This window comes from Hemiscyllium ocellatum, chromosome 2 (assembly GCF_020745735.1).
Source record: "Hemiscyllium ocellatum isolate sHemOce1 chromosome 2, sHemOce1.pat.X.cur, whole genome shotgun sequence".
NCBI lineage: Eukaryota > Metazoa > Chordata > Chondrichthyes > Orectolobiformes > Hemiscylliidae > Hemiscyllium > Hemiscyllium ocellatum.
Window position 1 is genome coordinate 99,955,618 of NC_083402.1, and position 26,103 is coordinate 99,981,720.

At 39.8% G+C, this 26,103-nt stretch overlaps 1 protein-coding gene across 11 annotated transcripts in view; it reads left to right on the forward strand.

Annotated features, from left to right (window-relative positions):
* Nucleotides 1–26,103, forward strand: part of LOC132824400 (nuclear factor 1 B-type-like) — a 561,732-nt gene that overhangs the window by 333,624 nt on the left and 202,005 nt on the right. For all 11 annotated transcript variants that reach the window (XM_060838926.1, XM_060838889.1, XM_060838869.1 and 8 more), the window contains one exon: nt 5,039–5,154. In XM_060838926.1, coding sequence (XP_060694909.1) covers nt 5,039–5,154 — 116 coding nt within the window. The remainder of the gene's footprint in view (nt 1–5,038; nt 5,155–26,103) is intronic.

The window sequence follows — 26,103 nt, forward strand, 5'->3', positions numbered from 1 at the left end:
CACCTTCAGCCACTTCATCAATAATGTTCCCTTTATCATAAGTTCAGAAGTGGGATGTTCATCGATGTTCTGCATCATTCACAACTCCTCAGATACTAAAGCAGTCCCTGTTCAAATACAACAGGATCCAGACAAATCTAGGGTTGACAAGTGGCAAGTAACATTAACAACACAAAAATGCCAGGCTGTGACTTTCACCGATAAGAGACAATCTAACCCACTGCACCTTAACATTCAACAGCGTTACCATCCTTGAACGCCCCATTATCAACATCCTGTGGTTACCATTTTCCAGAAACTCAATTGGACTCACAATATAAACACAGTGGCTATAAGAGCAGGTCAGATGCGAGGAATATGCAGCAAGTAACTCACCTCCTGATTCCCAAAGCTAGTCCACAATCTTCAAGACATGAGTATGGTGGAATATTGCACACTTGCATGGATGAATGTAGCTCCAACAACCCTCAAGAAAAATCCAGCCAAAACAGCCCTCTTGATTGCTATCACATCCACAAGCATCCACTCTCTCCACCACCAATGTTCAGTAGCACCAGTGTGTACTATATACAAGATGCACTGCAGAAATTCACAAACAATCCTCAGACAATACCTTCCATTTTGAAGAACAAGGGCAGCAGATACATGGCAACTCCACCACCTTCAAATTCCTCTACAAGTCATTCACCATACTGACTTGGAAATATATTGCTATTCCTCACTGTCACTGAGTCAAAATCCTGGAATTCCCTCCCTAATGGCATTATGGGTCATCCCTCAGTGGACTGCAGTAGTTCAAGAAGGCAGCTCACCACAACCTTCTCAAGGGCAGCTAAGGATGGGCAACAAATGCTGGCCAGCCAGCGATGCCCACATTTCACAAATAAATAAAACAAGTGGAATTAGATGAGGTTGGGATGTGTGACCAGTACAAATGAGTTGGACTGAAGAGTCTGTTACCATGCTGTATAACTGTATGACCTGTCCCTTTTTACTGATTGTATAATTGAATGGATATTTTGAGTGCTTTGTACGTCATTGTCTCATCTTGTAAATATTCATGCTTAACTGCAAATAAATGTATAAATTTTAATATTATCAAACATAATGCTGAGATGGTATATGGACACTCTGATTTATAGTATATTATGGATCCAATCAGGATAGCCAAACACAAGATGGGAAAAGAGTGATGCTGGAAAAGGCAGCATCTGAGGAGTAGGAGAGTCAATGTTTCAAGCATAAGCTATTCATCAGGTATATGAAGGTGGGGGTGAAGATGATAGGTCAGAGAGGAGTGTGGAGCGGATAAGTGGGAAGGAAGATGCACGGGTAGGCAGTTCAAGAGTCTGACCTGTCTATCTTCCTTCCCACCTATCCACTCCACCCTCCCCTCCAACCAATCACCTTCACCCCACCTTCATCTACCCATTGCATTCCCAGCTACCTTCTCCCAGCCCCACCCCTTTTCCATTTATCTCTCAGGCCCCTTTGGCCACCCTCTCATTCCTGATGAGTTTATGCTCGAAACGTCAACTGTCCTGCTCCTTGGATGCTGCCTGACCGGCTCAGCTTTTCCAGCACCACACTTTTCAACTCTGATCTCCAGCAAGATGGGAAAGTTTATTTCAGTCTGTGTCTATTGCCTATTTTCCTTTCTGACCTTTCCCAAATGAACATTGTGGAGCGGAGCCACTGGTGGCTGTGTTCGTGCTGGCAAAACTGACATGACATTTCTTGCATTTAACTTTTCACTTTGTGGTTTGTTGGCCTACAGTTTAGTTACACTCATACACTCCATTGTCATAACTTGAGGATCCATGTCTAATCATTTTGTTTTCTCCTGATTGTCCCACCATTTTTACTGATTTGGTAAATTCGTTACTTATCCTTTTGTGTATTTCTTATTTTTGTCAACCAAATTTCTCAGGGATGTTAGGGATACCTCCAGTCCCCACTCAAGCTTCTGACTACTGGTCATCTCTGAGTAAGACAGTTGGGGCATAGTTGTTGTCACTGGACCAAACTCATTCTTTATGAAGGGCTTTCACCCGAAATTTGATTTTCCTGCTCCTCGGATGCTATCTGAACTGCTGTGCTTTTCCAGCACCACACTCTTAACTCTAATCTCCCCAGCATCTGCATTTCTCACTTTCGCCAAACTCATTTCTTGCCACTGATACTGAATATAATCATAATAAATTACAATATAATATTTCCACCCCACCTTATTATCCTTTGAACTATTGCCTGGAGTCTAGGATTTCAAATATGCCTGACACTTCCTGGGCCAGGACAGAGTTGTGGTTTATCTGAATTGAAATGTACTGTGATTCATTCCAAGTCCCCTTTGGTGTCTGCATCCTTTGTCCTTCACAATTTCAAATGAAAGGTCCAAGAAAAACTCTTGTAATAAAACTCAGAGTCCATTTGCAATATTCAAGCCGTGTCTTTCTTACACATTTTGGGAGCCAACACTGGAGCATAGGTGCTTCTCCACTGAAGTTCAAATGAGTACCATTTATCAATGTTCTTATTATTAATTACAACTTAATGTTACTCAATAGGTAAGGGCCACAGCACAATGGCTTCTGGTGGGCTGACAATTGTATTCCTGTGTAATAATTGCATTTCAGGGACTTGGTATTGTCTTTTCAGAAAGAGTTAAAATTTTGTGTATATTCTGCATAAAAGGTTATCCTGTGCATTGTTTGAGTGTCTTGTTTCTTAATTGAATCACTCCACATCATTGTTTGTGGATGCTTGTGCTGTAACTGATGGTCCTGACTGGCGCTGTAAAATTAATCCAAATTTTACACCTTCATTGTAATAATACATTGCCTTTTTTAAAGCAGCCGAGAAATAAAGCATATCATATGATACTGTTTTAATCCGCAACTAAAGATATCAATCAAAGTATTTGTAATTGTATTTTCCAAGTAGTGTTTGATATTGTGGAATATTTGATGCATTGGAATATGGTTAAACCCTATCAAATATACAAACCAGTTGTGAACAAACTGAAGCTGGGAGAGAATTGACATTGATTTTTAAAAACTAAATGAACATAATTTGTTTAAAAATGAATCTTAGATTAGATTAGATTACTTACAGTGTGGAAACAGGCCCTTCGGCCCAACAAGTCCACACCGACCCGCCGAAGCGCAATCCACCCATACCCCTACATTTACCCCTTACCTAACACTATGGGCAATTTAGCATGGCCAATACACCTGACCCGCACATCTTTGGACTGTGGGAGGAAACCAGACAACCCGGAGGAAACCCACGCAGACACGGGGAGAACGTGCAAACTCCACACAGTCAGTCGCCTGAGTCGGGAATTGAACCCAGGTCCCTGGCGCTGTGAGGCAGCAGTGCTAACCACTGTGCCACCGTGCCGCCCTTTTAAAACTGACAAACACTGACCAAATACTCAACTACACCACAACCATCCCAACACACAAATGAAGCTTAGAAATAAATCTAAGAAAACCATTTTTTTTATACATTGTGTGTTTCTTGTAACCCTAGCAGGTCCTCAGGATAATATAAGCATCTAACGCTGAGTTTTGTTTTTTTGTAAGCCAGTGTTAGATATACAGAGTAAATACCGAGTAATTTTTATATGTTACCTCATGTTGCAGCATGTTATATTTGAACTTGTGAATAGCAGCAAACATTTTGCAAGGAACTCCCACTTGGACATCATGAAGTTTTACTGTTCAGACATTGTGAATGGCTTTGCCACAAGGTAAAATGACTTCGTGGAGTCAGAACAAGGGAGTTCTGCAAAACTACCTCTTTCCAGACTATCACAACACCAGATTACAATCCAACAGATTTATCTGACATGATTTGGAAATGCCGGTGTTAGACTGTGGTGTACAAAGTTAAAAATCACACAACACCAGGTTATAATCCAACAGGTTTAATTGTAAGCACACTAGCTTTCGGAGCGACGCTCCAATCACCTGATGAAGGACCGTCGCTCCGAAAGCTAGTGTGCTTCCAATTAAACCTGTTTGACTATAACCTGATGTTGTGTGATTTTTAGATTTATTTGGAAGCACTAGGTTTTGGAGTGCCACTTCTTCATCAGATGGTTGTGGAGAATAAGATCATGCTCGCAGAATTTATAGCCAAAGGAGCCCAGTGTCATGGAGATATGATACAGTAAACAATCTTAGATTAAAACTTTCATCTTTTATAATGGGACATGCTGGTTTCCGTTCTTTGGTATGTAAATTCCAGAGCTTCTTTTAAATTACATTCTCAAGACAGCTCAGGTTTTTAAACAATAGGTGTGAAGTCTGTCTGTGTCCCAATGCTATGACAGACTGACAAATCCTCTATATTGTCTTACATGGAGTCATGCAGTTTTTGAGCAAAATAAAATGTCATTCTGCAAAAACAAATTTATCCCATAAGCTTATATGTATGCACATATTGACACATATTGAGACAGATTGAGAGTGCATGTGAGTGTGCGCATGTGGGTGTGAATGCATGTGATAGAGTATGTGTTTGTGTATATCTGTGAGTGTGATGGGATATGTATAAAAGGGTGCGTGTGTCGGTGAGGGTGCGGAGTGGGGTGGGTTTATGTGTGCGCATATGAGAGAGAGAGGGTCTGCATGTGTGTGTGTACACGTGCGTGGGTGCAGCACTCCGAAAGCTAGTGCTTCCAAATAAACCTGTTGGACAATAATCTGGTATTGTGCGATTTTTAAGTTTGTCCACCCCAGTCCAACACTGGCACCTGCAAGTCATGTTTCCAGACTGGCTTTGTTCAACCATTTAAGAACATAAGACATCAAATGAAATAATAACTGAGACACAACCAGTATCTATAGAGATATTTTCCTTTATAACACTGTATAAATTATTTCACTTTAAGGTACGTATAGAGTAACAATTAATTTGTTGAAAAATATGGTTTTGATCAAGCGTGAATTTTGGGAAGTACGCACAAATGATTCTTAGATTGATGAGTTTAGCTTCAAACTTTAAGCTGAATTATGTATTTATTTGCCAGCAAACGGCCTAAGACGATTCCTATTGATGACACCATAGACACCAGCCCAACAGAATTCTACCCTTCTCCCAGCTCACCAACCAGCGTCAGCCGAACGTGGCATGAAAGAGATCAAGGTCAGTTCTTGGAGTGAGCAATGAAGTTTAATGTACGTCGCTAATGTTTGAAACATCTGCATAAATAAATGGAATGGAGAAACATTAAATGTAATGATTGAGCTGAATTTTATATCTGAGGTTGATACATACAGTGTGTTCCAGTACAATCCCATCTCCACTCCTTGCACTATTATTAAAGGAAATAGATCATTAGAAGACCAAGTTACAGGCTTGCTGCACAGTAAGGGGTGACAGGCCAGTATTGAAGCATGTGAGAATCCTCTTGCCCTGAATGTACAGCACAGCAAAGACACATCTGATATTTAATTTATTTCAGTGGAATATTGGTCCAATAAATGTGATCACAATTGTGTGACACTTGACCATTTACCTCCTCCCTCCTCAGTATCCAAGAGCCCAAACATACCTTCCATGTGAAGCAGCGATTTACCTACACTTCACAAAATCCAATCTACTGCATTTGCTGTTCACAATATGGTGTTATCTACATTGGGGAAACAAAGGATAGACTGGGTGACCTCTTCGTAGAATATGTATGTTCTACCCACAAAAATGACCCTGTTCATTGGCCAATATCTCTGTCTCAGGCTCACTGCAGTGCTTGAGCAAAGCTCAGCATAAACTGGAAGAGCAACACCTCACTTTCCACTTGGGAAACCTGCAGCCTTCTAGACTCAACATCAAGTTCAATAACTTCAGAACTTGAACTTTTCTATGTACTAGCCTCCATCCCCACACACCAGGCCTTGTTATCACATAGTCTGCTATTACATACAGTAAAAAGTGAGGTCTGCAGATGCTGGAGATCAGAGCTGAAAATGTGTTACTGGTTAAAGCGCAGCAGGTCAGGCAGCATCCAAGGAACGGGAAATTCGACGTTTCGGGCAAAAGCCCTTCATCAGGAAGGAATGATGAAGGGCTTTTTCCCGAAACGTCGAATTTCCTGTTCCTTGGATGCTGCCTGACCTGCTGCGCTTTAACCAGCAACACATTTTCAGCTGCTATAACATACAACCATTGTTAGTGATGAACAGTCTTCATTAACAGTTATTCATCCTCCTAGTCAGATCATTTTTCTGTCCAACTGTTCTTCTCTCTCTTTGGGTTATTCCCTCTGCCCATACTATCCTCTGCATAAAAACCAACATTTTCATAGCTACCATCAGTTCTGAGATGGGCTCACCAGACCCGAAATGTTAACTCTAATTTCTCTCCACAGTTACTGCCAAACCTGCTGAGCTTTTCCAGCTGTTTTTTTTATTTCTTTCCACCCCTGTTAGTTATGTTTGTATGACTTTAGTTAAAATTTAATAGAGATGCTCAAACTTTTGAGGCACTAGTCAGAGTAAATTGATGCAGATATATCTGGATTCAGAAAAGTCCATCAATAACGTGCCTTAATATAGTCAGTGAGTGTGGAGCTAGGACAAGTGGCAGAAGGCATTGCAAGTTCGAAGACTAGTTCTTCAGAGTGACTGAAGAGAGTGTTCCAAATGTGTTAGTGCTTCTTTTATCCACAATTTACATGAATGATTTTGACCTTTTTGGAATCAAGAATATAATTTCTAATTTTGTGGAAGGAACCATGTTCAGGGAAATAGATGTGCAGGTTAAGTGAATTGGCCATGCTAAATTGTCCGTGGTTGTTAGGTGCATTAGTCGGGGTGGGTTACTCTTCGGAGGTTGGTGTGGACTTGTTGGGCCGAAGGGCCTGTTTCCACACCTTAGGGAATCTAATCTAAAGATTTGGTGTTTCAAATATAACCGACATATAGCTTTCTTTCTGCTGCCGTGGTTTTATAAAGTAGAGAAGGTATACTTGAACCTGTAGCGAATATTTGGTAGGTGACACTTGAGAAAACAGATGCAGGTCAAACAGTGGGGAGGATCCAGAGAGGATTTACAAGAATGCATGGGTTTACATATTATGAAAAGATTGAAGGCCAGGGACTGTTTTGAAAAGTGGAAGATGAAGCAAAGGAATACAAGATGAGTTTTAGGACTGAAGATCGGAGGAACCTTGTTGTGCATGTAGAGCAGTCCCTTAAGGCATCAGGACAGGTGGATAAGTTGATTCAGGAAGCATATGATATACTTGCCTTTAATAGTCAAGGCATAGTGTTTAAGAGCAGGGAGGTTATGCTGGAATTATATAAAACATTGGTTAGGCCACACTTCGAGCATTGTGTGACTGGGTTGTTTACATTTGAACATAAGGGATTGAAAAGGGATGTAACTGAAATGTATAAAATTACAAGGGGCATAAATACAGTAGACAGGAAGAATTATTTCCTGCTGATAGAGGAATCAACAACCAGAATACATAGATTTAAAATATGGGGAAGAAAGTTTAGAGGAAATATGAGGAATTTTTTTTTCATCCAGATGATGATGTGAATCTGTGCTTCTCTGCCTGTAAGGCTGGTAAAGATAAAAAAAAGCTGCAGATGCTGGAATCCAAAGTAGACAGACAGGAGGCTGGAAGAACACAGCAAGCCAGGAAGCATCAGGTGGTGGAGAAATCAACGTTTCGGGTATAACCCTTCTTCAGGACTAGGGGTGGGTCTAGGGGGAGCTGCAGATGAAGGGGGAGGTGATGGGGCAGCGTGGTGAAGTGGGGATAGGTGAAGACATGTAGAGGGTATGACCTGGTGGTCAGTGGGAGGAATGAATCTGATAGGTGGCTGGGAGGAGTGGAAGGGAGGTCATTTGAAATTGGAGAACTCAATGCTGAGTCCTCCAGGCAGACTGCCCAGGCAGAAGATGAGGTGTTGTGCCTACAATTTGCAGTGTGGTTCATTGTGGCGATGGAGGAGACCAAGGACAGTCATGTCAGAATGGAAGGGGAATTAAAAGAGGCAGTGACTTGGAGGTCCAGTCAGCCCCTACAGGCCTGGCTGAGATGCTTGACGAACTCTTCCTTAAGTTTATGTTTGATCTTCCCGATGGAGAGAAGACCACATCTGCAGCACCTGATGCAGTAAACTGGGTTGGAAGAGTGGCAAATGAACCTCTGTCTCACCTGGAAGGACTGTTTGAGGCCCTGGATGGAGGTGAGGGAGGTAATGTACCAGCAAGTTTTGCATCTTTTCCGATTGCAGGGGAAGGTACTGGGGGTGCAGAAGGCTTGGTGGGGAAAATAGTGCACACCAAGAATTGTCAAAGGGAATGGACTTTTCAGAAGGCAGAGAGGGTTAGGCAGGGGAAGATTCTTGTTGGTGGGGTCTAGTTGGAGTTGGTAGAAGTGTTTAAGGATGATGTAAGGCTGGTAGAGGCAGAGACTCTTATAACATTGAAGAAATATTTAGATGTGCATTTGCAATGTGAGGGCATGCAAGGTTATGAGTCAAATGATAGAAAGTGGGATTGAAATAGTTAGTTGTTTGTTTTTGATGGATGCAGACATGATGAGCTGGAGGGCTTTTTTTCTGTATGGTAGATCTCTGTGACTATAGGAGCATAAACACTGGGATGTATTGGTTGGGATGAACGGCTCAATTCTGTGCATAAGAGAGAAAATTTACCTAATGACATGAGTCTTTAATTCTGGTGTATCCATCTGGTGTTTCCATAAAGATATGTTAGTACAGATGACAGCCAGTTGGATCAAAGGTATGGGTTTTAACAAGTGTCAATAGAGTAGACAGAGTTAGAAAGGTCGAGAAGTTTTGGGATTGATTTCCAGAGTTTGCATCTTGACAGCTGGAAGCCTGGGCTTCAAAGTTAACCATTTAAAATCAGAAAAAAAGAATTGCAGGGAGATCCTAGGTCCAATCGGCCATTTTTAAAGGCCTGTAGAGCTGAATACCCTCTGCAAAAAACTTAGCTGTTTGTCAAAATCTTTAAAAACTGTCTCCACGTTTTGCTGCATAGAACTGATTCTTTACCAATTATGTTCATAGTTTTGTGAAATAGTGTCATTAGCCCAGAAAAGTGGTTTTATGACTGTTCAATATCAAAATTTTTAATTATGAGAATTCTGTCTATTACATTTTAATTTTTTTCATTATAGTTTCTACATTAATTTATAGTAATGTGAACATTTCAAAACCATTTGCTTAAAGATCCATAAACATTTATTTCTTGATTTGCTGTCTGTGAGAATACTTACATAAAATTGGCAGTACTGTTGCTCGATGAATTGACATCAAGCACGGGAAGTCCATGGCACAGATATCACTAGATCCTTGTGAATAGCTTTTTTTTGTGGTCATTGGCAAGTTGTTTTGTAGCTGACCACAAGATCAGGCCCTTTATACGTTGCAGAGCTTGTTACCAATTCAAAGTTCATCATATATGCTTTTAATGTTAGTTTTTTTGGAATTTTCTTTTGATTTGCTTCAATACTATTTTAAATGTATGTTAATACTTTGTCCCATTTGGCTGCAAACAGCTTGCAGGTGTTCAGGTGAATGTTCTTGCTTGTCTGGCCTAACAAGATTATATATCTATTTAACAGGTGGCTAATAATCTAATTGCCATTACATTCAGAACTTCAGAAGATGACACCCAGGTGCAGAAACAAAGGTGGGGCAGTCATTTGATGCTGGGTTTTCTCTTTATTTGAAAATGAGACTTGCATCTTATTAATGTGATTTAAAGGATTGAGTTCTTCTAGGCAGTTTTTTTTATTTGGGAACTTATTAATGCATGTTTCCAATTACAATGTATTCACTCACAAAAAGTTCCCTGTCTGTGCTACTCAGCACATTGAAATAGGCACAGATCCTTTTTAGCCAGAGTTTAATTAGAGAAAGTTTAAATTTAGTAAAATCAAGGAACCTTTTCCAAGTAAATCAAATGAAAAGTGGACAGCCACTTCCAGTTAATTATAGTTGAAATTCTAAAGGGTAGTTAAATTCAAAGGAAATTCAGTTGTATCATGCTGTTGATTCTTTGAGTTCTGTACTTCTTGCAATGGTCTGTTGCAATTACAGAGTGGTCTTTTATAAATGTATTCACACCAGCCAATTACATTTTAAAATAATTAATAGCTTGTAAAGCATGGAATTCTTATTTATATTTTGGCTGTGATGCAGCAGTTCAGAGAGTTATGTGAGATCGAGTGTAATCTCAAGGTCTTTCTTTCTCTCCCTCTCTCTTAAATGATGACTCCTTATTAGATTTTGATTTCTTTGACTTGTCTAAAAGCAGATAACTAATTAGAGCAATTGTCAAGTTGGAAAAGCCAAAAAAAGAGAAAACCCTGCATCAAATGACAGCCCCGCCTTTATTTCTGCACCTGGGTGTCATCTTTAAGTTCTGAATGTAATGGCAATTAGATTATTAGCCTCCTGTTAAATAGATATATAACTCCTTATCTTCTGCGACAAATAGAGTCTTGGTGCAACACTTTCATTTTTGTTCTTTCCTCGCTTGGAAACTTTTCTTTTTTGCTAGGAATGAGCTCACTCACATTGTTTTGACTAGATGAGAAATGCGATTTTTTTTGGATACAGTTTACAATGTTTTAAAAATATCGGTGTTGATTTTGGAGAGACCATTCGACAAACAATTAGTTAAGATTCAATCTATAACTGTTAAAGAGGCAGGGACATCTTGTGTGGAGATAGTTGGCTGGTTTGTTATAGCTGAATGTAATATATTTGGTGGTGACTATAGTCCATTTAGAATGGAGACTCCAAAGTGTATAGTGATAGAATGCTTAGCAACCTAATCCTTCAATGAAAGCTTCTGTCTGAAGATCCTACTGTGTCATAACATAAAAATGCTCACATTCACTATAGGCTTTCTGTCCAGTACCAGGTTGTGTTGTGCTCAAGAAGCAATCTGTTTAAATTTCTAGCTGTAAACAAGCCATCATGATAAAAAATATCCCTTTTAATATTATGTTACCTCATCAAACTAATAGAGTGTGCTTATTAATAGATGGAGTGGAATATGAATCAATATTAGCTCAGGCAAATAATTGATATTTATAATGTTTAGTAATAATTTGAATGATATTAACAGCACCTAATGCCAAAATTGGTGAACAATATTTTATTTTATTAAACAAAACTTAACAGCTACACAAAGGACCTCTCACAACCAAAGAATTGCACAGCCAATTATACATACCAAAATCATTTGATATAAAGGAGAATTGCTGGGGCTGAATAATAATTACTGGCACATGCACTAATATACCCTACCCATTACAAACCTTACACAAAAGATATTTGTCAATGAGGCACCATTCCTTTTGCCAAGGTTGTTAGCTGTACTTCAGCATTACGATAAATTGGTAGCTGTATGAAGCACAGCCAGAGCACACAAAAATTAAATGCTGTTATAAATAGTTTAGTAATGTGCTAGTCAGAAGAGTAACAATGATTAAAGAAATTTGTAACTTAGGAGAAAAATTAAGAGAATAAGGAAATAGAAGTATACAGGAAATAGATATTAAATGGAGAGTGGAATATCTGGGAGCAATTGTAAGGCAGTAATCTAATCAAGCAGTTTAGAAGTGTATGAACACTACAATTAGATTACAGCCTTCAAATCATTTTAAGGTATCTGTTATTTTTATAGGATGACTTCTTCAGTTTTCAGCTCACTTTTGCATTTTTGGCTGTTTTCAGTCATGCTGGCTACTCTGTGTCATTTGGCAATTTGAGATTAGTTCTGGAGTCCAGGAAAAAAGCACTTGGGGGAGACACATGCCTTTGCAGTTGTTGCTTTCCGCTTTCTGAAGTTTTAGCCTACCACTGGACAGAATTGTGCAACCAATGAGGGAGTGATGTTTATTTACAAAGAAATATAGCAAATAGGAGGAGTAGTAAGCTATTCAGTCCTTTGAGTCTGCTTAGCCATTTGTTATGATCATGGCTGATCAGCCAACTCAGTAGCCTATTCCACTTTTCCCCATATACTTTGATCCTTTTAGCCCCAAATGACTTTGACCTCTGGTTATGGAAACTATGTCTCTGAGCAACAATCTTTAAACCCTGTGTCAAGTTGAGTCTAGGGTAAAATAAAGTCTATACTAGATGGAGTAGATTATCATGCTCATGATTGGATAAACCATTGCTGGGCGCTTGCAGCACTGGCCTCATGAAACATTCACACTTAAATAACTGTTAATGGTATCATTCTTTTCCTGGATCTGTGGAACGGAGTTAATGGTATAGTGTGTTCAGTAGAAGTAGGTTTATCCTGTACTTAATTGGAATCTAGAAGAATGAGAGGCAAAACGTACAAGATCCTTAGAGAACTTGACAGGTAGATGGAGAAAGGTTGCTTCCCCTGATGGGATAGTCTTAGTTCAGACAGCATAATTTCAGACAAAGGGGTTGCACATTTAAGGCAGAGATGAGGAAGACTTTCTTCTCCCAGAAGGTAGTGAATCTGTAGACTTCTTTACTGTTGAGGATTATTGAGGCAGGGTCATTAAGTATAGTTAATGCTGAGGTAGGCAGAGTTTTAATCAGTAAGAAAATCATTGTGTGGGTAAAAAGCAGGAAAGTGGAGTTTGGGATTATTAAATCAGCCACAATCTCATTGAATGTGGAAGCAGACTCCACAGACTGAATGTCTATTTCTGCTCCTATATCTTGTGGTATTATGTTTGTACACTTCATTTTTTTTCTCTGTGAAATTAGATCAACACAGACCTAGTGACTAGGAAGATTTCCAACTAATAGAAAATATGGCACATTCCAAACCTTATATACCAGTCCCTGCAATCCCTTGAACAAGAACAACCATCATTTGATTAGTGTGTAATATCCTGCATGTTATTGTGCAATATGCAAAAAGGTACCATGTCAGCATGTGACAGATGTTTTTGTGAATCTGCCATCTTGGAGATTGTTTGGTGTGTGGGTTACTTATAGGCAGAAACAAATTGGAGAGGAGGACGGCAGTCAGTTATGGGGGGAGCATCATCTGGTGTGATTGGAACATGGGACTGATTAGCAGTAGGTGGGACTTGTTCAAGAGTGAGTAAAAATGATTGGAGAAGGCACAGTCAGTTGGTTGATAGAGGGGTTGATTTGGGAGGCATGGGGCTTGTTTGTTGGGAGAGAGTCTGGTTGATGGGTGATCCCAGCAGTCATTTTGGGGCTGGAATAAAATTGACAGTGTGATACCAAAAGCCTGAGAGCATCGGGAAGAAATCCAAGTCCTTTTGAGGTGGTGAAGTTTGTGGGAGAAATTGAATGCTGGTTGGGGTGCTATAGTTGGTATGGGTATTAAGTCAAATGAGAGGGTTTTCAAATTGTGCAGGCAGTCACCTGGTTTCTGGAGGTAAGTGTGAAGATGCTCAATTCCTGGATCCACCAAGTCCTTACCTTAAGGAAACTGGAATTTCAAATGCTGACTACAGCGATTGTAATGATGCCAGCTGGATCTTTGAGAATATTAATTCCCAGATTGGGATGTTGATGTACAAAAAGGATAATTCTGTATGAGGCAGCACTATAGTCAAGGACAATTCATGTGAAATAAAAGGTGACTTGATGATGAAATATCTCAGTGGAGTAATTTCAGTGACGATAAGAGTAAAGCATGTTCTAGAAGAAACTCGCTCAGAGCAGTCATCTTTGAGTTGAGGTGAGCGTTATTTAGATCACACCTTTCTTTGGGAAACTTGATTCGTTCAACCCAGCCGTTGAGAACTGGACCCAGTATATAGAAAAAATAGGGTTTTTTCTCTGGGAGAAGACATTGAGGGCAGACAAGAAAACAAGTAATTCTCCTGACAGTCTATGGAGCTGCAGCTTTTCTCTTTCATTAGTAGCCTGACTTTCCCTGAAGCACCAGATAATAAAACCTGTTCAGAATTGACTGGCATAGTTAAGGAATATTGTGACCCCAAGACTCCTCTAATTCTGAGGAGTTTTTGACCAGGTTAAGACAACGGGCAGGAGTTTGGTTAAACCTGAATGAGGAACTGAGAGACTGTCTGGTACGTAAATCAATTATGTTATGTGGCAAAACAGCTGCCAGATGAAGCCCAGCTCGACTTCAAACAGGTGCTACAACTGTCTTTATCATTGGAAAATGCAGTATGTGGAGCATATGGGCTGCAAGGTATTCCGATTAAGGTGGACACCCTCGCCAGTCTGACTGAGCTTGGAGTATACCACTTGAGTGCAGGCAATTGCATCGTCTCATTCAAGGTATATTCTGATTAGAGGGGCTCTGGATCAGGCCACAGCAATACCCCAAAACAAACTTAAGCTTTGGCCAAATGGTTAAAATTTTCTTCAGGACTTGGCTGGCAAGCCATTGCAGTTGTTGCTTGTATGTGGACTCAAGACAGCAAAAGAGTACTACTAGACTGAAGCTGAGTAAGGTAACTCATTAGGTGGTATCCAGGAAAAGTCACACCTGAAAAACTCTACCTAATCTGATTTGAAGCAATTAATTTGCTAAGTAACATTAAAATCAGAAGCAATCAAGATAAATGTCTGTTACTTGGTCATCTGATTCTAATGGCAGTCCATACTGCATGCCATATCAGTGATCTCAGACCAGATTTTAATAAAATTTGCTCTGGACTCCAGCCCTTTGCACAAGACTTCAGCTAGGCTGAGACCTAAACCAGCAAACCTTTTTGGATTAAGAGTACAACTTCGGTTCTGGTCTCTGAGGAAAAGCAGGTGGTTCAGTTACCAGTGATTTTAATAAAAAGCTCCTTGCAGGCCAATGCTTGTTACTCTTCTCAAACTTAAGGAAGTGCTCTCTTTTCCTCCTCCCTGTTTTCAATACTTTTTAAGTCAGTTTGCTATCCATTCAAGCACCTAAGGGCTGATACTCCATATGTCCCAATCTTGGTCATGAGCTAAACAAGTTGATCATGCTTTAGGTAAATATGAAAATCCTGACATCAGCCTTAATTGCTTCTTTTATTAGTTTGACGTTTCATCGCATTTTGTTTTAGGTGTGACAAAGCTGCTCCTTTAATGAGATTATGCTGACTTTGGTTTTTTTTCAAGAGAGGCCGTAAATGATACAGATTCTGAAAAGTCTAGGGTTGAAGGGTTTTAGTGGGGCAGCACGGTGGCTTAATGTTTAGCACTGCTGCCTGACAGCACCAGGGACCCAAGTTTGATTCCAGCCTCTGGCGACTGTCTGTGTGGTGTTTGCACATTCTCCCAGTGTCTGCGTGGGTTTCCTGCGGGTGCTCCAGTATCCTCCCACAATCTAAAGATGTGCAGGCAAGGTGAATTGGCCATTCTAAATTGCCTGGAGAGTTAGGTGCATTAATCAGAGGGAAATGGGTTTAGGTGGGTTATTCTTTGAAGGATTGGTATGGTCTTATTGAGCCAAAGGGCCTGTTTCCACGCTGTAGCGAATCTAATCTAATCTAGTGCAAATTTGTTTATAGCCAACAGATACTGCCCCAGATAGTAGGCTTTCAAGTTTTAAAAAAGCTTGTACAATGAAAGAGGAGTGGCCAGTTTTCCAAGCTCAGCTTTTCTATAGTTTGGTTTGGTTTTTAGCAGTCGTGTGGAAAAAGCTGCTGGACCCAAATAAGCAGGTCCAGGCTGGTACTCTCTCTCTCTCTCTGACTTCAATCCTATAAGAATCTGTGTTTAATTTTATGTTTTGTGCCAAGGGGTATTTATAAGGATTGTTGCAAGTATTTGGAACAGCATCATTAAGTTGGAATGATCTGTTGGGTTTTCAGAGAGGTTACATTATTCGGTATTCTGTTTTCTGTTGCTTGTGTTTCATTCAGTAATCTTGAAAATAAATTCTGTTTTGTTTAAAACTACGTGGTTTGACCAGTGGTATTTCTCCTGGAATATCCACTTTACACCTGCTTAAAACAACTAGCAAACTTAGGGTCTTGAAATGTTTTGAGGGGTCTAGCCTAGTCCATAACACTATGTAGCATTTTGTATTTATAGAATCATAAATTCATCGCAATTGAGGAGAATATTCACCCTATTGAGACCATGCCAACTCTTCGCAGAGCAATTGTGACAGTCCCATTCCTCCAATACTTTGTCTCCTACATATTTATTTCCTTCAACTGCTCATTCAATTACCACTAGAAGCCATTGATCATCTCCACATCCACCATACTCATAGGCAGTGAGTTTCGGATTATTGCCATTACACAAAAGATTTTCTTCAAATCCCTTATTGCCCAAAATCTCTATCCTTTACCATTAGCTAATTAAAACAGTGTTTCTTTGCCTACCGTATCTAAACTTGCCTTAATCCTTTACATCTCCATCAGAGTTCTCCTAAAATACATTCCGCTCAAGTAAAAAAAACCTTTTCCACTTTAAACTTACTGCTAACATTCTCCATCTCTGTATATATTCTGGTGAATTTCCTCTGCACTCCCATAACAATCATCACATCCTCCTGAAAGGACTATAAAAGATCCATCCCCATCAATATCTGGCTTCCCATAGTTCCTGAACATTCTTCGATGAAATCTCTCTCCTGACCTATTTATGATGTTCAATCACTAACTTGACTAAGTTTTTTGAATTAATAATGAAGAGGATTGATGAGGGCAGAGCAATGGACTGGACCTGTATGGATTTCAATAAAGTGTTCGACAAAAATCCTCACAGTAGACTAGTTAGCAAGGTTAGATTGCATGAAATATAGGGGAAACTAGCCATTTGGATCCAGAACTGCCTCAAAAGTACAAGATTTAGGGTGATGGTGCAGGGTTGCTTTTGAAGATTGGGGCTGGGTCCTCTGCTTTTCGTCATTTATATAAATGATTTGGATGCAAACTTCGGAGGTATGGTTACAGATGGCACCAAAATTGGAGGTGTAGTGGACAGTGAAGAAGGTTACCTCAGAGTATAATGGGCTCTTGATCAGATAGACCAGTGGGCCAAGGAGTGGCACATGGAGTTTAATTTAGATAAATATGAGGTGCTGCATTTTGGAAAGGCAAATCAGGGCAGGACTGAAACACCTAATGGTCAGGTACTGGGAAATGTTGCTGAACAAAAAGACCTCATAATGCAGGTTCATAGTTCCTTGAAAGTGGAGTCGCAGGTAGATAAGTTTGTGAAGTAGGCATTTGATAACCGAGCCTTTATTCATTAGTACATTGAGTATAGGAGTTAAGAGGTCATGTCCTGTACAGCTGCAACATTAGTTAGGCCCTTTTGGCATACTGTGTGCAATTTTGGTCTCCCTGCTATAGGAAGCATGTTATGAAACTTGAAAGAGTTCAGGAAAGATTTATAAGAATGTTGCCAGGTTTGGATGGTTTGAGCCACTGGGAGAGGTTGAATAGATTTTTTTACCCTGAAGCATCGAAGGTTGACGGGTGATCTTTTAGAGGTTTATTAAGTCATGAGAGGTACAGATGAATGAATAGACAAGGTCTTTTCCCGAGGGTGGGGCAGTCCAAAACTAGAGAGCATGGGTTTAAGGTGAGAGTGAAAAGATTTAAAAGGGACGTAATGGGAACGTTTTCAAGCAAAGGATGGTATGTGTATGGAATGAGATCCAGAGGAAGTAGTGGAGGCTGGTACCATTACAACATTTTAAAGGCACCTGGATGGATATATGAATAGGAAGGGTTTAGTGGTGTCTGGGGCAAATGCTGATAAATGTGACTCGAATAATTTAAAATCTCTGGTCAGCATGGAACAATTGGACTGAAGGGTCTGTTTCCTGAAGGGCTGTACATCTCTGACTCTATGACTAATATAGAAACCTATGTTTTAGATGGTTCTTTTCAACATCAGAAAGCTCAAAGTTGACTTGGACATGGAGCTAAAGTCTCAAAGATCTGAATCCCCAACCTAAAACTATGTCCAATCAAATCATTTCTGGGTTAAGTAAAGTTTGAAGTTAGAATCTGATGCAAGGAAACCTGATGGAACCTTAATTTGATAATGAATTTTGTCATTCCACATTAGAATCATTACAGCTGATAGTGAATTAAATATCTCCACAGAGGCAAGTATCCTGGCACCAAGTCACCCTTTATTTACACATGGACAGTCATTGACCATAGTACTACCTCATACAGATTAAGAGACCAGTGAGACAGTTTCAACCTTTTTATGTCAAACAGGGCTCACTGATTGGGCTAGATTAACAGCACCAATGAAGGCACTCATGTTCAATGAGATCCAGCTGACTGATATCATAACAATCAGAACATCCCACATCCTCTAAATCCACCAACATTGGCCAGTACATTTTTTCTTCAAGAGCCTTTTGGAGCATTTTAGCACGAGTTCAGGTACCTTCAACTCGGTGTCCAACTCCAGTGGCATGTAACACACAGAAGTTCACCTCTTGCACCAGGAGTACCTCAATAGAATTTGATTGTCTTCTTTTGTGGCAAAGGCTTTGAAATAGCTACTTCAATCATGTCCATCTCTGAATCAGAGGACTTGACAAAGTTTGAGGAAAGAGTGAATGCATGGGTTCTGGCACGATTTTTAAAGCTTCCAATATGCAGGGAACATTTTACTCCTGCCCCGTTTGAGAATGTGCAGCCTTCATATGGTCCACATGCTTAGTCAGGACCATCACACCTACCCAAAATTTATATGTCATTAGTCCTTTTACCATGTGCGGTCATTTCTGTGTATCTTACTCCAAACTTCATTCCCTTCATCAGAATGTCTCTTCTGCTTGGCAGAGTCTCAGGTCTGAAACCAGACTGCCTCTTGCCATTTTACCCTCCTCCCCTCACCCCAGGTACAGGAAGACTTAGCCTGGTCTGGAGTCTTCTACTTGTTCGGAAGCCAGTGCTTTGCCTATAGTTGCCTATTGGATGGTCATCATAATCAGACAAGAACCATGACAGCTTAATCTCTAGTGATGCTGTAGGCTATTTCATCAATTATGCCAACGTTTGGTCCCCTCTTTCTGCCCAATCTTTGGATGATAGGTAGTATAGAGCGGAATGGGACTATTTGGCGCTGCCCTTTTGGCGGCGATCATTTGGCCCCACTGTTTTGGCTCTAAACTGCTTTGGTACTCATTACTTTGGCATTGAGTTGTTTTGGCCCCAGTAATAAAAAAAAAGTCTTGTAGAGCCTGTAAGAAATTTGTTTTTATTGCATTAATTCTTTTTTATTCATTATTTTTAACCTATTCATTATAAAAACGAATTTCTACATTTTGCTGTATTTATGAAACACATATAGATAACCATCGTGTGAAAATTTTGGTTTGTCTCTCTTGCTTAGAATGTTTTCAGCCATTTCTGGTATGGGCTCTACAAGAAAATAGAAAGAAAATTGTGAAGACAGAAGGGCTTAATTATCATCAAGGCAGCAGATGACTATTAACAATTATTAAATGAGAAAATTATTACAAAATGAGATTTGTATCTACAGCGGGTCATTTACAGCTTTGACTGTCAACTCTTGCTAGTTGAGAAAATTACATCGGGTTGTTAGTCATCCTCTCTTCTTTAACCAAACAAGACTTTTTTTAATTCTGAATTGGCGTCAAAAAGCTCAGCGCCAAAGTAATGAGCGGCAAAACAGTTTAGAGCCAAAATGGCGGGGCCAAATGATTGACGCCAAAATGTACCCGACCCAGTACGGAGTTGTCCTTACATTCAATTGCATTTGACTTTAAGAAATAAATTCTGGTAAACAATGGCTCATTATCTGTGACCAACACTTTTTTGGGACTCCATGTGTTGCAAAGATATATGGAAATTCTCTATCATCCCAGTGTTTGATGATTGGATTTAAAGTTAACGAAGCTAGTGTTTTAATTAGATTAGATTACTTACAGTGTGGAAACAGGCCCTTCGGCCCAACAAGTCCACACCGACCTGCCGAAGCGCAACCCACCCAAGACCCCTACACCTAACACTATGGGCAATTTAGCATGGCCATTCACCTGGCCTGCACATCTTTGGACTGTGGGTGGAAACCGGAGCACCTGGAGGTAACCCATGCAGACACAGGGAGAACATGCAAACTCCACACAGTCAGTCGCCTGAAGCGGGAACTGAACCCGGGTCTCTGGTGCTGTGAGGCAGCAGTGCTAACCACTGTGCTACCGTGCCGCCCATAAGAAAGAATTCAAAGTGATCTTAACATTAGACCATACTATGACCAGGCTGTTATTTGCATTGATTTAGTTACCACAAATTGTGAAAAGGAGATTGAAACAATGCAGTACAAAAAAGATTAGTTAGGATACTACCAGATTTGATTGATCGCAGTCGTGGGGAACAATTGAAGAGGTTGTCTTTGTAAAACAGAAAATTTAGAGGAGACTTAATTGATTCTTTTAACATGGTGAAAGATTGGAAAGAATACATAAGAAGTGAGGTTTCACTGTGGGAGAGCCAAAAAGTGATTTATACTTTGATGTGCTGTTTTGAATAGATGTGAGGGTTGGACATGCTAAAATGTATTGGTATGTGGATTTGGTGGAGATTGGAATGAAAAGAGACATGCATTGTAGTTAAAGTAGGCAAATCTTACCACCTAATGATCTCCATCCAAGAGTATTAAAGATGGATGTAGAGACATTGGTGATTGCGTTCCAAACTTTTGTGAGACTCTGAAATGATCCCGACAGATTGTGAGAACTTTAATTCTACAATTTAAGAAAGGAAGAAAGTGAAAATAGCAAACTACAAATGTATTGGTCTGGTATCTGTCATAGAGAAAATGTGAGAATTGAAATCAAAGGACACTGTACCAGGAGCGGCGCTGCAAAGGCTAGTGTGCTTCCAATTAAACCTGTTGGACTATAACTTGGTGTTGTGTGATTTTTAACATTAAAGAAAAATGCAGAGTCGGGCACAATCAACAGGGAAATCATTTGGAAATAAAAGGGAAAGAATTTTGACAAACTCAATAGAGTTCTTTGAAGATGTAATTAGCAGAATAGATAAGTGGCACTGCTAAATGTGGCATGTTTAGATTTTCAAAAGGCCTTTGATAAGGTCTTTTCAAAAGAGATTGCTCTAATTTTTATTTAACACATGACATTAGGTGAAATATCCTACCATGGTTTGGGAACTGATTAGTGGAAAGAAATCAGAGGTGGAGTGAATGGGTCATTTACAGATAGGCAGACTCTGGCCAGTGATATACTGCAAGGATCAATGTTTGGACTCAACATGTTAACAATCCATATCTATGAGTTGCATATCAGGATCAAATATAATATTTCCTACTTTTCAGATGACACAAAGCTAGGTAGATATGTGAGATCGGAAGGGGTTCTGAAGGACTGGAGGGTGGCTGATCTTGTGCCTTTATTTAAGAAAGGAAAACTATAGATCAATGAGTTTTACATCAATAGTAGGTAAGTTGTGAGAGGGGATACTGAGAGAAAGATTTACATTCACTTGAAGAGGCTAGAACTAATTAGAGATAGTTAGCATGACTTTGTGCATGGGAAATCGTGTCTCACAAACTTGGTTGAGTTTTTTGAGGAGGTAACAAAAAAGATGAGGGAGGCAAAGCAGTAGATGCCTACATGGACTTTAGTAAAACCTTTGGCAAAGTTTGTCATGGTAGATTAATTAGTAAAGTTAGATCATATGGGAGAGCTTGTCAATTAGATACAGATTGGCCTGATGGTAGGAGACAGAAGTTGGTGTTGAACGGTTGTTTTTCACACTGGAGGTCTGTGACTAGCAATGTTCCACAGGGATTGGTTCTGGATCTATTGTTGTTTGTCTTTCTGTAAATGATTTGGGTGAGAATTTAGGAAGAATGGTTAATAAGTTTGCAGATGACACCAGAATTAATGGTATAAGTCAATGATGAAGAAGATTATTTAAGTTTACAAAAGGATCATGATCAACTGGGCCAATGGGCTAATTAGTGACAGGTGAAATTTATTTTGGTAGAGCAAACAAGGACAGGACTTACTTAGTTAATGGTAGAGCCCTGGGCAGTGTTGTCAAACAATGAGGCGTTCAGGTACATAGTTATTTTGAAAGTTACATCACAGGCAAACAGGGTGGTTAAGAAGGCATTTAACATGCTTGCCTTCATTGCTCAGGCCATTGAGTATAGGAGTTGGGATGTCATGTTAAGGTTATACAGGACATTAGTGAGGCCACTTTTGGAGTACTCTGTACAGTTCTGATTGCCCTGCTATAGGAATGATATTATCAATTTGGAGAGGGTTCAGAAGTGATTTACTATGATGTTGCTGGAACTGGAGGTTTTAAGTTATAAGAAGTTGGATAGGTTGGGAGTTTTGTCACTGGAGCATAAGAGGTTGAGGGATGACCGATTCAGATATGTTAAATCTTGAGGGGACATAGATAAGGTGAGTAGCAAAGGTCTTTGCACTAGGTTGGGGGAGGTCAAAACTAGGGGCATATTTTTAAGATAAGAGGGGAAAGAGATGAAAAAGGATCTGAAGGGCAATTTTTTCACATACGGTTCATATGTGGAATTAACTGTCAGAGGAGGTGATAGATGCAGTACAGTTAGAGTATTTAAAAGACATTTGGACAGGTACATGACATGACATAAGAAAGGCTTAGAGGATATGGGCCAAACACAAGTAAGTGGGATTAGTTTAGTCTGGGAAACTTGGTCAGTATGGATGAGTTGGACCGAAGAGTTTGTTTCTGTGCTGTATGACTCCATGACTTTATGACTGCATGTTTCAAGGGGATTTGGAGAGATTAAGTAACCAGGCAAATAAATTGACAGTTGGAGTACAATATGGAAAACTGTGAGATTAGACACTTTGGTAGGAAAAGCAGAAATACAGAATATCTCTTGCATGTGAAATGTTATGAGGTGTTAAACTTCAAAGGGACTTGGGTGCTGTTGTTCATGAGTCATTGAAACTTAAAATGTAGATACAGCAAAAAATGAAGGCAAATGGTATATTGGCTTTGACTGCAGGGAGTAAAATATGTGTTAATGCAGTTAGGGGAAGAAATTACTGCTGTCAGTAGAATCTGTACTGAAAACAAAAAATGCTGGAATTCACAGTGGGTCAGGCAGCATCCATAGACAGTTAGTAAGTTAATGTTTTAAGTCTAGTTGATTCTTCTTCAGAGCTGAAGAACCCAAACACAGACTAGGTGACCGCTTTGCAGAATATTTTCAGTCTGTGTGCAAGCATGACCCTGACCTTCCCATAGTCGCTCATTTTAACACAGTGTCCTGGTTGCATGTCCACTTGTCTGTCCTCAGCATGCTGCAGTGTTCCAGTGAATCACAGAGCAAACTGGAGAAACAACACCTCATCCTCAGACTAGGCACTTTGCAACCTACTGGATTTAATATTGAGTTCAACATCTTCAAATTGTAAATTCATTCTCATTCCTTTCCCTTCTTTTAGCTGTACTTGTTATATTCTCTGTCACCATGTTCTCTCTCCCTTCCCCCTTACCAGTGGGATTGTTGTGTTCTTTCCAGTCTGGCAGTTAGACATACCACTGTTCTGCCATTCGCACATTCCAAACACTTAATCAACTGAATCAATGCTGCCTGAACTGCTGTGCTCTTCCAGCACCACTGATCCAGAATCTGGTTTCCAGCATCTGCAGTCATTGGTTTTACCTATCCTTTCTCCCCCAGCATTCCAGCTGTCCACTACTGCATAAATGCTGCCCACTCCACACTTCACATCAGCTCTGCTGAAGACCCATCTAGACTCGAAATGTTAGCTTGCTTTCTCTCCATGGATGCTGCCTAACCTGCTGTGATTTCCAGCATTTTTTTGTTTTTAATGCAATTATATACAGCCTTGGTGAGATCATACTTGGAATTTTATGTGCAGTCTTAAGATCATAAGAAATAGCCCCTTGAGACCATTCCACTATTTAATAGGATCATGGCTCACATACATTTTCCTACCTTTTCAAGGAAACCTTTGATTCCCCTACTAATCAAGAATCTATCTATCTCAACTTTAAGTATGCACAAGGACTCTGTTCCCCAGCTCTCTGTGGCAAAGAGTTTCTCTAACACAAGAAATTTCCCCTTATCTAAGTCTTAAATTTGCATCCCTTTCTTCTAAGACTGTCTTCTGGTTCTAGACTCTCCCATGAAGAGATATGTCCTTTCAGCATTTAGCCTGTCAAGCCTGTTAAGAATCCTATATGTTTCAATTATTCGCCTCTAATTCTTCTAATTTAGCCTTTGCTCATAAAACTATCCCTCAATGCCAGGGATCCATCCCAGTGAACCATCTCTGAGTTACCTCCAAGCAAATGATGACTTTCCTGAAACAAGGGAACCAAAACTGTTCACAGTATTCCAGATGTGGTCTCACCAGTGCCTTGATTTGGTTGCAGTAAGAATTCCCTACTCTATACTCTTACCTCCTTGAAATAAGGACCAACATCCCATTAGCCTTTCTGGTTACCTGCTGCACTTTTTGCATTTTATAAACAAATATCCCAAATCCCTTTGTGTTGCAGCTTTCTGCAGATTTTTCTCCATTTAAATAATATTCTATTGTTTTGTTCTCTTTTCCAAAATGAACAACTTCACATTTTCCCATGTTATACTGCACAGACTTATGGCAAAATGAACTGCCATAAAGAGAATGCAGCTGACGATCACCAGATTAATCCCTGGAATCTGGAATTGTCCTATGAGGGTAGGTTGAGGAGACTGAATCTCTATTCCCTGGAATTTAGAAGGATGAGAGATGAGCTCATTCAAAAATACCAAACTCTTAGAATCTTTAACAGGGGATTGCAGGAAGGATGTCACCCCTGACTTCCAAGAATACGGGGGTAAACTATTTCACAATAAGGGGTAAACTATTCTGGATTGAAATTAGGAGAATTTTTCCAGTCAGAAGATGGCGAATCTTGGTAATTCCTTGCCCCAGAACATTGAGTATGATCAATAGATTTTTACAGAATAAAACCAAAAAAAAACATAGGAATAGTGCTGCAATATAGACTTCAAGTGGAAGATTAGTAGTGATCTCATTGAATGGCAGAGCAAGCTCAAAGGATTGAACAATCACCTCCTGCAGTTTTTTTTATGTTCCTATGTATCAACTGCTAAACAGAAAAAAAATATAATCAAGTGTAATAAGGGCAAAGTGCTTGTCTTTGGACTAGCCATATATTAATAATGCAAATCTAAAATTAAGTATTCAAGATAGTTACCAATACATCCAATTGGCGTAAAGAAAAAATAATTATTTTATGTTGGCTAGAAAGTAGAAAACTACCACAGGAAGTGGTCGAGGCAAATATTTTAAATGCCTCTGTAAAGAATTTCTTGGAGTAAAGGATAAGACATATGGAATGGCTGAGTTAAAGCAAATTGAAGGGGAGGAATTTTGTGTTGAGCATAAATATCAGCAGAACTAGTTAAACAAACTGGCCAGCTTCTGTTCTGTATAATTATTAAATTCAGTATAAAGCTTTGAACATATTTCTGTGTAGGCTCATTGAGGCACAGGCTGAATGGGAATTTTCACCTGGAAATTTTCTTATCTTCTCTTACTTGTGGATAAACAATTTTCCCCCATTGATGAGTCTTGTGATGTAAGTGTTAAATTAAATCAGGCAATTGGGTGGTGAGTGCCAACTTTCCATGACCACTAAGGTTAAACTTTCATGACCCTTCACAATCAAGACGTTCAGTTGGGCAATTCACGCTAACTTAAGGGTTTTGATCTGCCACTGCTGATACTAACTTGTTGGAGGAGTTGGGAGCCCAGTGAGGATATAACAAGGAAACATATGTAGGTTTGCTTCTGGACACCGAGGGTGAGGTGAGTTGGAGATGGGAGTGTGTGTTCCATCATTCAGAGATACTCAAAAGGCTGATTTGCAGACCTGGCACCAGGAGTGAGATTCCCCTTCTACCATCCTCCATCCTGCAAAACACTGACCGCCATTACTCAGCTGTGGCTGGGATCCAGTGATGATACAAAGCCTTAGGTAGATTGTGTTTGAGTAGCAACACTGACTTTCCTGGAAAACCTCATCCTGGAGACCTGTGCATCCCCACCATCTCTAACCTGACTATTGTCAGTTCTGTTTTAACACAGTAGTTTGGTTCTCGTGCA